Source organism: Sinocyclocheilus anshuiensis, unplaced genomic scaffold (assembly GCF_001515605.1).
Source record: "Sinocyclocheilus anshuiensis isolate Anshui unplaced genomic scaffold, SAMN03320099.WGS_v1.1 scaffold206, whole genome shotgun sequence".
NCBI lineage: Eukaryota > Metazoa > Chordata > Actinopteri > Cypriniformes > Cyprinidae > Sinocyclocheilus > Sinocyclocheilus anshuiensis.
The window spans coordinates 330,864-344,781 of record NW_015542358.1 but is presented as its reverse complement, the minus strand read 5'-3'; the positions used below and the strand labels follow the sequence as shown (position 1 = coordinate 344,781).

Here is a 13,918-nt window from a genome sequence, read left to right as displayed (position 1 = left end):
TTCATTTATCAATGCATTTATTAGATGGATTTATCAGTGACTTTGCAAAAGCAATTCATCATAGAGTTAACTATAATCATAATACACAATACCAGGTTTATTAGACTACTAAAATAGGAAGCAAGGCAGAACAGCACTTGTCAAGCCAGTTCACGTGACTTTGTGTTTAAAATAGAAGTTGCACCAACTATATACATATATATATATTTACAATATAATATTTTAAGATGTTTGTTGCTACACTATTTCTAGCAGCCTTTACGGTAACTGTCAGCAAACCCAAGCTGTCAGTTCTGCAGAACTACAGAAAGCAGCTCAATATCACAGCTCTTACCCCCTGCTCGTCCAGTTTGAGGAGCGTGTCTCTGACTTTAGGGGAAGTGGAGGCCAGTCTGAGGCAATGTAGGTTGAGATCGGGCAAAATAAACTCCAGCAGTCTCTTTGGCGAAAGGCCGCGTGGCGTGGTGTGGCGCGCTGCGGAGGGAACGGACTCCTCCAGGATCGAACCTCTCAGGGTCTTCAGCTGCAGAAAAACAGCAGGGACCAAATAATGAATGAGTGCACAACCATAATGTAGATTTAAAGGGGTCATATATCATATACATTTCTTATATTTATTTTCCCCACTGAGGACGATAATGTAATGTAGATTGATTTACAAGGCATTTGAATCTTGAGTCAGAATTTCATCTTACTTTTTGACCAAATAAAGCGGCTGCACCAAATGTGTGTATGTATTTCTCAGTTTGGGCTTCTGAATAAAATTGAGGTGTTTTTTACTCCTCTTTCACAGCTTCATATTATCTTATACTATATGAGCCATAAAAGCCTGATTTATCAAATATAATACTCAACAAAAACACATATGCAAACTTTTTTAAATATTTTTTTTAGCAATGTAAATGCATTCATAAATATATTAATGTAACTAATAATGATTAATAATATAATGTTCAAATTTTGATTTAAAAAAAGAAAATGAAAGGGGAAATTTGTGCAAAAACATTCTAGTGATCATCTCCTAATTACCTAATTTCTGAGCATTTTTCTCTGGTAGACATTAAAAGCATTTTGAATGGACCTCAAAGAAAAAAAAATGATATAACTCCTTTAAATTAATGTGTGAAATGTTTCAAAATCTTTAATGACATCTGTGTGTGAGAGAGTGTTGTATTTACTTCAGTGGTCCTGAAAATGATTCTGTAGTTGTACTGGGACCCACTTGATCCCTCTTTTTCCTCCCTGCGGAAACTGACGGCCACCGGCCCCAAACGCTCGTCCATGCCAAAGAAATTCTGATGGTCTGGAATAAAAGAGGGAAATGAAGATTTTAACAATTCATACAAAATCCTATAAATAAATGTGAAAATAACAGAAACAAACACCAGAATACTGAACAGCAGAAAAAGAGGAACAGTGATTGTGTAACTTTTAACGGCTCGCTACTGAGATGAACAAGCATGCATTATGGCTAAACTACTGTACAAACTGTATGACAGTGTCAAGAGAGGTTAATTGTGTTCTATACCTGTATTATGAGCGTAACATCCAAAGTGTTTTTTTTTCTCAACATATCCACCTCTACACGATTTTTAAATAGCAAATTATTATTGTGACAAATTAGTGTTACAACCACAGGTGTATTAAAAATGAAGTCTAATATATTCCCTCCTTTTAGATTTCATATGCAACTATTATTACTACAGTACAATGATACATTTGAGTAATTATGATGATGTGTAATTTAAAAAGAATGTCATTTATAAAAATTATTGTAAATAAAAAGACTGTAAATTTGCACATTGCATCCTCTACAATCCTACCCTAGCATTTGAAAAATCTGAAATCTGATTGTACTTTGAAGTGCAGAATGAGTCATCAAAAATGTTAATCTGTACACCCCTAGTTTGAGAACCACTGCAGTAATGCATACATTATCTAAAAAAAGTTACTTTTTAATTATAAAAAAATACAATTATACATCATATATAAAAGGACACAATAAGAGGACGATAAGTGCCACTTCACATTTAACTAAAGGCACTGCTTGCTTATCTGGACAGACAGTCTTCCTGAAAACTGCAGACACAAAAGTCTAGCATTTTAACTTGAAAAATCTCTCTCTTTTTTTTTTTATTCTGTTGAGCACAAAAGCAAGTCTAAAACAGAATGTTAGGGACTGACAGCCTTCTTCTGAACATCTCACAGCACTGAATGTGAATGGTGACTGTTGCGCCATCTGTTGTACTGTTGTGGGTGAATTTGCATTTTGTGAAGCCCAACACATATTTTATGCTAACAGGCCATTTAAATGTCATTCACTTAACTTTTTCTGCACCACATTTGATGCAAATGGGCCTTTTCAGTCAGAAAATTTGGTCTTAGAAGACTAACAAATATAGAACAACAACATATACAAAAACAGTAAGTTGGTTTAACAAAGGCAATAAAAGACAGAAAAAATTTGCAAATATTGCACCTTTATGGTTCCAACAGCTATTCACAGGGGCTTAAAGGGACAACTTTGTAACTTATCTACCATTAAAAGGCACATATTAGTACCTTAGAGTAGTAATACAGTATGTAGAAGTACCCCTTAAGCTACTACTATGAACATTTCTGGGGCAAATATGTTATTTATCTTTAAGGTGCACTTTAGTGCTTCAGAATAGTAATAGAGTATAGAGTAGTGCACAGTATGTAGTAGTAACCCTAAAGGTACTTGTAAGAACCTTTTAGAGGTAACCCTTATCCCTTACCTTAGTGTAGTAATACTGTATATAGTAGTACCCATTAGGTACGTCTACAAACCTTTTAGAGGTAAATAAAGCAAGTACCTTGGAGTAGTAATACTTTATATAGTAGTAGCCTATAAGGCAGTGGTTCTCAACTCCAGTCCTGGTGACCCAGTGCTCTGCACATTTTGTATGTCTTCCTTATTTAATGCACCTGATTCAGATCATCAGTTCAACTGATTATTGCAAAACCAAGTCAATGGCAATGTGTGACCTGCTTGTACAAAGTACACACAGTTACAAAAATCGAATGGTTCTTACGGTATAGTACGCGCATACTATTTTGATGATGAAATCTGTATCATGCACATTGTATGCAGACTCTCGCGTAACTAAACAGATCAATTTTAATGTGTTTTGGCCATTCATTTACACGACAACTGCATTTTGGAGGCTTGAAAACACGAAGTGCAAGTTTTTGAAAATGATATCTCTGTGTAAACTATGAAAACGCAAATTCGTGAAAACGGTGACGTCATGCGCATGCATATTACATGTTCAGTCTATAGGAATACGTATGTGTGCAGATACCTAGTATTTCTTTACAAGGTGACATTGCCAACTACTGGCCTGGCATGCATTATACTGCGTATTCCGTTGTTTTCACAGATCTTCCTCATTTAACACACTTGAGTCAGATCAGCAGCTCCATGAACTGAACTGAATGTGTCAGACAAGTGAGACATACAACTTGTGAGGAGCAGTGGGTCCCGAGAACCGGAGTTGAGAACCACTGCCTTAAAGGTCCCTTTAAGGTGCCTATGAGTACCTTAGAGTAGTAATACTTTATGTAGTAGTACCCCTTAAGGCATGCATGCCCAATCATGTTCCTGGAAATCTACCTGCCTGCAGAGTTCAGTTCCAACCCTGTTTCAGCTAGTTTGGGTGTGTTTGATCAGGGTTGGAGCTGAACTTTGCAGGAACGTAGATCTTCGGAACCAGGATTGGCACCCCAGCCTTAAGGTACTATGAACCATTTAGGGGTAAACAAGGTGGAAAGATGTCCCCCAAAGCACCCAGTGACAAGCTGTTGTGCCCCAAAAAGTATGATTTTTGCACATTTTTCTGAGAGTAAAGTAGACTAAGCAATGAAAATAAGTAGGGCTGCCCCCCTAATAGTCGACTAAAGCCGCGGTCACACTAGACCTTTCGTTCCATTGACTTCCATTCATAAGCATGCGACTGAGTCAGACCGGAAACGCAAGCCCGTGCGAAGATATTTCGCATTTCGCTGCGTAGAAAAGTTAAAGTTTGGTGAACTCTGACCTGTGAATTCGCATCACGTGATACCGTGTGACCAACGGCAGATCGATACGTCACAGCATGACCTCTTATCTGAATTAAAAGAACATAAATTTAAAACTGCAGTGCTGCAGGAAAGTAGAGTGGATCGTATGCTTTTACATTTTAGATGTATTATAATTTGTTACATGTTGAATTTAAGTTTTTAAAAAGAGTCTCAAAATCTAGTGTGAACGCGGCTTAACAGTTAGTTGGCGAGAAGAGGCTTAGTCGATCAAAATTTTCTTAGTCGCAGAAAAAGAAAATCACAGAAAGTGGCAAAGTCAAGTAGTCCATGACGGAAAGATTATTAACAGCTGGTCTGTGCGGTAATTACAGTACATCAGTCAGGACATGCAAACGTTCATTTCGTTCATCGACCTCAAACGTGGCTTATCATCTGAAACATGTAAGTAACAGCATCATTACATGGCCGCTAGCTTTAACGTTAACCTAGAAAAATGTGCACTATTGAAGTGTTTGTGCGGAGTGTGGAAGCTGAACAGTAGTGCGCTCACTGCATGACAGTTAACTTGGAGGAGCCGGTGGGATCATTTGCATTTAACTTAAAATTTTACTCCGTCATTTTTGCTCATACAGATAAGAATAATACATCCTTTGAATCTGAAAAAGGTCCACTTTCGTGTACGCGCACTCACAATAACAACAAAATGTTGTGCTTTTGTAAAATAATGAAAACAAACAGGATACGCTTTCTGCCGTCAAGGTCTCTGTGAACTTGCGTAAATAATTAATAAATAAATAAATAAAATGAACCAAAACTCCATGCTTGCCTCTCAGACATGAAAAATGTATCAACAGAGAGCAAAATTTCTACTTTTAAATGAACCAATTCAAATGGAAAGCAAATATTTTCAGATTATGCAATCCGTAGGAAACGTGAACGTCCATTGTGGAGACGACGAGTCAGTGTCGTCAACTTCATCTCGTAAGCCAAAAATACAGAAAACACTTGTTTATCAATGAATTATTATAATGTTAAAGGCACAATATGTAAGTTTTCGTTGCTAGAGGGCACATATTCAAAACAAACAAGAAACAAAAGCGTAGTTTGATGATGCCGTGACTGAGTGTGGAATCATGGGTGTTGTCGTCTTCATCCCCACAGCCGATGCAATCCGATGGGACTCGGGCAGAAATCATGTTCATTGATGAGCTAATGTATTAAAGACTTATTAAGGTAACTGTAGTATGAAGTAAGGTGGGGCTAAAAGTTGTGGAAGCGAAACGAGGCCGCTGGAGTGATTGCTAATGAAGGACGAGCGCAATACATGGCTCGATAGCAGCAGAGCTTTTATTATGCCACAGTCGACCACTTCCGCTTCTTCCGGTCATGCGTATGTGGGGTAAAACAGCGCTGTTTTATACTAGATACATTTGAGTGTATTGAAATTTCTGTTATAATGCTACTCTGTGCGTTCGTCATCTGTCTAATAAAATGCAACATATTAAAGTGTCTTTGGGTTTTCCACGTCTTCAACAAAATAAAACCGGAAAAATCGAAGGGTTATGACGTCATTGGCAGGCGACGCAATGACACAATGGACACGGTCTGTTACACTAGTTAAAATTGCTTATTTCTCTGGATTTAAACATTCTTCAAAACATTTGGGATAATGTAAGTACACAAGTCAGCAAAATATATAACACTGTTCTAGTGGTTTTGGGATATTTTAATAAAAAAACTTACATATTGTGCCTTTAAGGCAGTCTTCTTGCTGTTTTCTCCCTAAATCATTCATAATCATTACTTCTGTGGTGCGCTGTGGCAAGCTTTATGTGTGCGCTTGAGCACTTATAGGCTATAGGCAATTAAAGGATCATTATTATGAATTATATGGTTTATTAATATAAACGTGCGATTAGTTGACTAATCACTTCAAATGAACAACTATTAGTCAATCAGAAAATATTTAGCTGATGGAAGCCCTAAAAATAAGTATGTGATATGTTTCTTCAAAAAGTGCAAACATGCTTCGCCACACACACACTCTCACCTTTCATGTAAAAGTACTTGTGATAGTACCGAGCCCCCAGGTCTGCATGCTCTATGAAGTAGTTACTTTTCCCCTGTGCCTGGACATGGCTTTCCCTGGGCTCCTCTAACACGGACACAGCATTGTTGGGACTTTGAAGACTCCTCCACCTGTGCCTGCCGGCCCGCTGCAGGCCGAGCCCCACACTCTCCTCGCCACCCATCTCATTCCGAAAGTGAGGACAGCTAAGCAGGAGATCATTATCGTTCCCATCTCCTTCGTCCAGCAAGGACTGCTCTAGATCTTCCGAGCCAGTCCCGCTTCCCGAGCAGCCCCCTCCGCCCTGAAAACATGAGGAAGGTGTGGACTGTGAAAGCGGACGGAGTTGAGAAGCAGCTGACGCTCCGGATGTGATGTTCTTCTTGCGCCCGATGCTGTCCCGATTGGTTGCAGCCTCCAACAGGTCGAAGAGGATACTCTGTACATCATAGTGTGCAAAATTGCGCACCCAAGCACCACCTGAGACTTGGTCACAGGAAAACTGAGGGGCCTGCATAGGGGACGGTTTGGCCTTCTTCCCGAGCCCCTCTGGTTTGGGGGGCTTGACCGGTTTTGACGTGTCTGCTGCTGGGGCACAGTTTCCTTGATACACGCCGTCCACCTCAGGAGGTGCCTCTTGCAGACCCAGCAGAAGAAATGGATCTCTGAAGCGCAAGGCATTGGGACTGAGAACACCTTGATCTTCCAAACTGGGATCTACAGTCTGGGTTTGTCTTTCAAGTGAGGACAGGCTACCATACTCTCGGTGGAGGGACTCAGCGGTCCCAGATTTGTCGCACCCTACTCGGAGCAACTTCCTCCCGACTTGCCCCGCTGAATCCAAATCTCCAAGGGTGACGTCACTGTTGCTGCGCTGCATTATGTGTCCACGACCTACTGTCCTCAGATTCAGCGCAGCTGCACTGGGTGTGACACTCTCGCTGTTTGTTCCCTCTCCCTCTCTCCTAGGGGGCCATTCTAACAGGACTCGTGTCCGCACGCTACCATCATCCTGCTTGGGGTCAAAGTTCACTCTCACTAGGGGCGGGCGTGGGCTCTGCCTTCGAAACTTGCGGATGAAGAGATCGTCTGACTGCATGATTTGAAGTTGTGGGAAGCTCTGACTTTTCAGTTGCCCTTGCCCCTTTTCTTATGCCTTCGCACCAATTTACTGCATCTGTGTGAATAAGTCAGGAGTTTTTGGGGAACTCAAGTGACTGGCACAAATGTTTCTTGTTCTAGCCATGAACACTGAAATTCTCCAGCACTGCCAGCAGATCTCCGTTCGATAGGTTCCTCATTCACTAAAATATTCAGAAGGGCTGAGCGCTACCTTCTGCCTTGGAATAAAATAACAGCCGTGCAGGCTCCAGAGATGATTTCAATCTCTCGGTAAACATCTTAAGTTCTGACATACTGGATTACTCTCATCATAAATGTTATAGGATGCATCCAGCAGAATGACTATGACTGTATGTGGACTGACTGAAATTGGATTCCCAGTCTGGTTTATTCTGAGTCAGGTACGCCTTGTGACTCTCTGTTCGTGGCCGACCAACAAGCTCTGTGCCCTTAGAGACCACGCCTGCATCCTCCACTGTATTCCTGAAACACAATGAAACAGGTTATTATTAGTTTGTATGCAATAATAGATTTTACATTTTTTGTAAATTACATTGTTTGTGTTGCATGGCAGTACATTATATGCTGTGGTAAAATCTGCTTCACCACTTGTTGTATTCTGCTGTACTCTGTATCGATCTGTGCGGCTATTAGTGGGGACGACTGCTTTAAGTTATTTATATGAGAGTGGTTTGTTGATTGACTTTAAACAATCACTTACTTCTTATATTAAAAGTGGTCAGACTTTTGTCATGTGGACAAGGTTTAACAATCCGACACTACGCAGAAAACGTTCTGTGTACTGCGTACTGTCAAACAGCTGAAGATGGAAATATGAGTAACCTCTTTTCCCAACTAATAAAGCACACAGAGTATTATGAGAGGCAAACGTGCTGCACATTCAGTGATCCATTTAAGCATAAAGCAATAAGATCTGTGCACACGTGTTTTGTGAAGAGTGTTTGCAGTATGAAAGATCATACTCTTCAGTGGTCAAAATACTTGCCTTGGTGAGTATTGGCACAGATGTCTTGGTAATGTAAACATGCCAAAAAAAAAAAAACTGATATGTTTAATGAAATCCACTAACTGTGGCTGGTTAACTTTAGTAGCTTTAATAAGTTATATGTGAAGTAATATATGAAAAAAAGTTACTTGAATAGTGAAATTATTCAATAACTTCACTGCTGGTAGAAACCTGAAAAACTGTATCCCCTTTTGGCTTTATTTGTTCTACTGCTTGTGATTTGGCTGTTCTTATTTTATTACTAGATGTTTGCTTTTTACTTGTCTTTAATAAAAGCTGAAGTTTTTGCTTAGGTATTAAAAATCAGTGGAATCTTTACTGGTATTGACTTCTGAAATTGTGCTATTTTGTTAGATAGGCCTACATCTATATTCCCAGCAAGAAATAACTACTATATAGTGATATATATACAGTAACTGTCAAATAAAATTACTAATAGAAAGATATAAAGCTCTGGAACAGCATTTCGCAAGAAAAAAATATATTTTGAAAATAATTGCCAATTTATTATGAACCCATTCAATTCTCTGTGTATATGCTCCAGTGTAAGGCTGGGCGATATGGCCAGAATTATTATCACAAATTTTTTTTTTCTATATCACATGATATATCGATATTTATCACAATATTCATTTACCATTAAAGGGGTCATGAACTGCATTTTTTTGTATTTTATAATGTTCTCTGAAGTTCACTTATAATATTAGTGTGATTTTACGTAAAAAAAAAAACATAATAACTTAGAAGTAATAGGCTATTTCCTATCCTGTTTTCTACCCTCTCTGCAGAACGGTCTGTTTTTATAGGCAGGGCACATTCAAGACTCGCAAGTAAATGCCCACTGCTATATGATTGGCTAACAGTTTTGCTTATTAAAATAACAGATGGACGCTGCTGTGATGAACTCTGAAAACAACATGGGTCATTTGAGTTAAAAACCTATTATTACTCAGTATATATCAAACAGTCTGAAACAGACAATGCAATAGTGGTAAAAACACCTTTACTTAAGCTTATGTGTTGCGACATTACTACTGGATCCAAAATAGTCAGACTCAGCACTGCACTATCTTTTACTTTCAGTCTCTCTGAAAAGCCTGCATCATATTGTCTTGTTAAAAATCAATCCGTAGTAAAGTAAAGCAAACAAACAAACAGTGTTTCACTGATGCGATCTGGAGCTCTTTATTAATTTTACCCCGTGTTTAGTCAAAGTCTGCTTTATTGTCAATTCTGCCACATGTACAGCACATACATACAGAGAATTGTTTACACCGGACAATGTAAACAAAGTGTCGTTTACACCGGACGTGAGAGGAACATCAAGACTATACACAACAGAACCAATTATAATCAGCAATTCTGTTTACACTGGTTGCAGCACAGACTGACACAACAAATCTCTGACAGTTAACTAATGTCGCGTTTTATTTCTGACACACTCCAAGCATTTGTGCTGCTTCTGACCTGAAAGAGAAATGGATGCGCAACAGCGCTTGCGTCTGATCTAGATACGGTGTTAGGATCACAACAAAGGCAATTCAATTACTATTTTTCACAACTTAATGTGCTTGCACACTGAATCCGAAATTTTCGCATGCGTTTTTCCGTTTTTTTGTGTTTGTCATTCTTTCTTATCAAAATGCATGCTACGGATGCGAAAACGCAGAAAATCAAACCTGATCCGAATTTTTTTATGACGGACGAAAGTTTCGGAGGCAGTGTGAAAACGTGATTGACACAACATGAGGTCGTATTTATTTTTTAACGCGCAAACATTTCGGACTCAGTGTGCAATGACCTTTACACTACATTGTGTCTTGTAATCTTGTAATGTCATCTTGTATGGTTGTGTTGATGGCGTAATCCTGTGTTTGCACCTCTCTAGTATTTCCTCTCCTCCTACTACAAGTGTGTATCAGTGGGCGGAGCTAAGCAGGCAGCGATGTAGAAGTAGGCATTGATCTTCTCCCGTGGAGGCGGTGTTTAGCCACACTATTATGTCATAAAGTGGCACATTCCAAAACGAGTCGTTTTCTGGGCTTGGTTTCAATAAAAGCTGTTTTTAAACTAACGAGAAAGTTTTGAGTTTTGAAACTTACAGGATGTTTTTATGATACACTGACTTGTTATATGTCAAAAGATCAACTGATATTTGATTTCTCAGTTCATGACCCCTTTAATGAGGAAGGTAATGCTTTCCACATATTTGCTAAACCTTGAAAATGAATATAAAAATAACTAGTTTGCTCACAATTAAACTGCACAAAATAACCTTTTCATTCAGAGCCCCATGAAATACAGTTTATTTTCCACTAAATTATGCTTTCTGTTTATTTTGTTCTTCTGAATTCTGTGTTTTATGATTTAATACCATTTTATAATTAAAAATGATATCTAATGAAAATCTAATATTTAATTCACAACAAAAAAATGCATTTTTATTTTTTGTCAAATAAGATGCTGCATTGCAGAAGTGTATAAATTAAAATATGGATTAAAAATGTCTTGATTTAAAAATAATAATGATAACAATAATAATGATGATGATGATGATGATGATAATAATAATAATACTTTGAGAAGTACATTTTATTATACAATAGTAATATATTTCTGTCATAATTTCTTAAGTTAAACCAAACTTTTATTTTGGCAGGATGTCATGAAGATCTTTGAGTTTCAGTGTGTTTTTGACACGTTTTTTCTCAAATGAAACAGTGTAAAGCTGGTGAACTGATTCACAGAGAAGACCTGGAAGTAAAGTTCATGTGTACATGTCCCCATATACTGAGGTGCAGATGCTGAAAGCAACATGAGCAAAATGTGAGTTTGAGTTTGTGTATCAGATGAAAATATGCCACTCATTTACACAGAGACACACAGAAAATGCAGACTTATTACAGTAGCTACATGCACTGACTGGCTGCTGTCACATTTATTTCTGCTGTTACATTAATCCATATTGAGTACAAATGTCCAGAGCTTATCATCATTATTTCATCACAATCTCGATATGATATTGTTTATCGCCCAGCCATACTCCAGTCTAGGCTTTGTTTGCTCCAGTACACATATTCTAGTTCCATTTACTAAGTAAATTCACACAAAGCATGTTAACCTTCCCTAGGCAGTGATGGACCCTGCAGAGGTGACACAAGCATCGGCCTATAGCTCAGTACAGAGCACAGCTGGTCTTCTTACCACTTACCTAAAAGATTAAGATTTCAAGTGAACTGCCAAATTAAGATGTAACCAAACGTGCCCCGTTCCTAATTTACACACACTGACATACAATTGATTTGAACTGCATATACAGGCTCTTTTTGAACCAGGGACTGCTCACATTAAGAACAAAGGCAACAACAAAAGCCATGTATGAACTTCAATGTTATATGTACACTCTACATGTGGCTGTGTAATTGAGCATGTAATACCAGATACACACATGTATCTAACAAATCATGCACATTTGTCTTGCAATAAGGGGGGATAAAATCACAGGCCTATTTAAACTCCACAGCAAACATGATGTGGTTGCTAAGGTAGAACACTTTTCATTTTTATACACTTCCTTTCTGTCAAAAATAGCATAGAGACTATGGCGTACATCACACCACATCCACCCAGCTGACCTGCACAATAGCTGCTCTGCTCACAGGAGGAGGGGGCTTCCTGCAAACTTTGCCAATACATCGGCAAGTACTCATAAAATATGTAACATTGTTTGCCAAGATTTTTAAGTCCAGGTTGCATGATTTTTGCCTTGCTATTTGCTTCTGCACACACCCTCTTTCAGGATCTCTATATATGCATTCTGGTTTCTTGGGGAAAGAAGGAAAGGAAGATTAATGTCACAGACACATGCCTGATAATGTTTATTTTAACAACAAAACTTAATCTCATCTGAAATATTATGGTGCCCATTGTGCAAATGATTAAAAAAAAATAAATAAAAAAAAACTATGGCAAGCAGTTTTGTATTTTAATGTCACCAGTGTTCTTTGTTGCAATTTAATTTTGACAAATAAAAAAATCATGCTGCATTTGTAAAAAGCCTATTTAAAACTGGGTTTTTCAATGGCCGATGCCGATGCTGATATTTAGAAATCAGGGCAGCCGATGGCCGATATATGATGCCTATTTTTTGGCCGATATGTTTGGCCGATTTTCTTCCCCCCCCCCATCTCATAAAAGTGAGTTTGAGTAAATGATTATTGCAGGGTACAAGATAGTAATAGTAGTAGTAGCCTAATTCAGAGTAATAATACATGGCTCAAAACTTAAGCACCTTCTCAAAACAGTTCTGAAGCATGCTTTTTGTTTATGTTTTCTGATAGACACCAGTGTTTCCCACAGACTTGCAAACGCAAATCCATTCTCCGCCAGCAGGAGGCGCTGTTGCAGCGGGAGATATAGCGGTTTCCCCGGTAACGGCTGTAATCAAATAAGCACTGTAACTGCGCTCACAAACTTTACTTTATCAGGCATTACAGGAAAGACGAAATGAAAATGACACCGAAGCTTTTCTGAAGACCGTCGTTTTTTTCAAAGATACATTCATATAAAAACACTCGCGCTGCATTTTAATTTTCAAACGTGCAGTGATCAGTTTATTCAAATAAGTCAAATGGCCAAGTGATAACAAAAATAAAAGTGTTCACACATATTACACAGCCTGCTGCTCATAACTGCTTAAGAGTGCACTGGCCACGAGCGATGACATCGTGGATGCTATTGTCAGACCTACACACACATTTCACGAGGAAAGTTAACGTGCACGTTATAATCAGCCCAGAAGTTTCGCCTAATTTGCAGCACAATCGGCCGATGCCGATTAATTAAAAAATGCCAAAAATCGGCCGATTAATCGGCCGGCCGATCAATCGGTCGACCTCTATACAGAACTCTACCACAGCACTTTATTGCAAAAAAAAAATAATAATTGTAGAGCTCTTTAATTAAATTACAGACAAAACATATACATTTTACTTTTAGTAGTAAAAATAAACATTTTCAATCTCAATCATGACATGATGACTTTTGACTAGTAACAAGTCATAATTTCTATTATAAAGCTCTGCAACCAAATTTTTACTCCTCATCAAATGCAAAACAAACTGTTTACACATCTCTTTCTCTTTCCAAACACTGCTGAAGGTAGAAATTTATGGATATTGACATTTAGCCAAATATTCAACATTCCTCCATCCATCCAAAATACTATAGTAAAGTCCATACTTTGAGCTGACTCCCGGAGATAGAGAACTCTTTGAAAATCAGTGTTAATGCTCTGCAACCACTTTAACTCATTCTTGGCCTCATCCACTGCCCGCCTGGCTTTTTATAAAATCCGCAATAAATATTCATGAGATGCAATTACCATAATGAGCTGCCTGTGAATAGAAAGCTGTAAGATGCAATTCTGACTAGTAAGAATTACTATCGCAGAAGTCTTTAATTAGGCTACATTTTTGCTAGTAATAATGAATTTGATTATACTGTATATATAATGCTATTCCAACCTTTTAAAGGTCTTAAAAATACTAATTTTATTCTAACTAAATGTAATAATTTTAGATATAACTTAAAATTGAGGAGTACAAATATAATTCCGACTAGCCAAAATGTAATGACTAGTAATTGCAGATTAGAAT

The 13,918-nt window shown here is 38.1% G+C and overlaps 1 protein-coding gene across 1 annotated transcript in view; it reads right to left on the bottom strand.

Moving 5' to 3' along the window:
• Positions 1–13,918, bottom strand: part of LOC107691862 (signal-induced proliferation-associated 1-like protein 2) — a 48,255-nt gene that overhangs the window by 20,317 nt on the left and 14,020 nt on the right. The window contains exons 2-4 of the mRNA XM_016490685.1: positions 6,095–7,717; positions 1,179–1,303; positions 335–523 (exon numbers count right to left, since the gene is read on the bottom strand). Of these exons, the coding sequence (XP_016346171.1) occupies positions 335–523; positions 1,179–1,303; positions 6,095–7,211 (1,431 nt within the window). The 5' untranslated portion in view covers positions 7,212–7,717. The remainder of the gene's footprint in view (positions 1–334; positions 524–1,178; positions 1,304–6,094; positions 7,718–13,918) is intronic.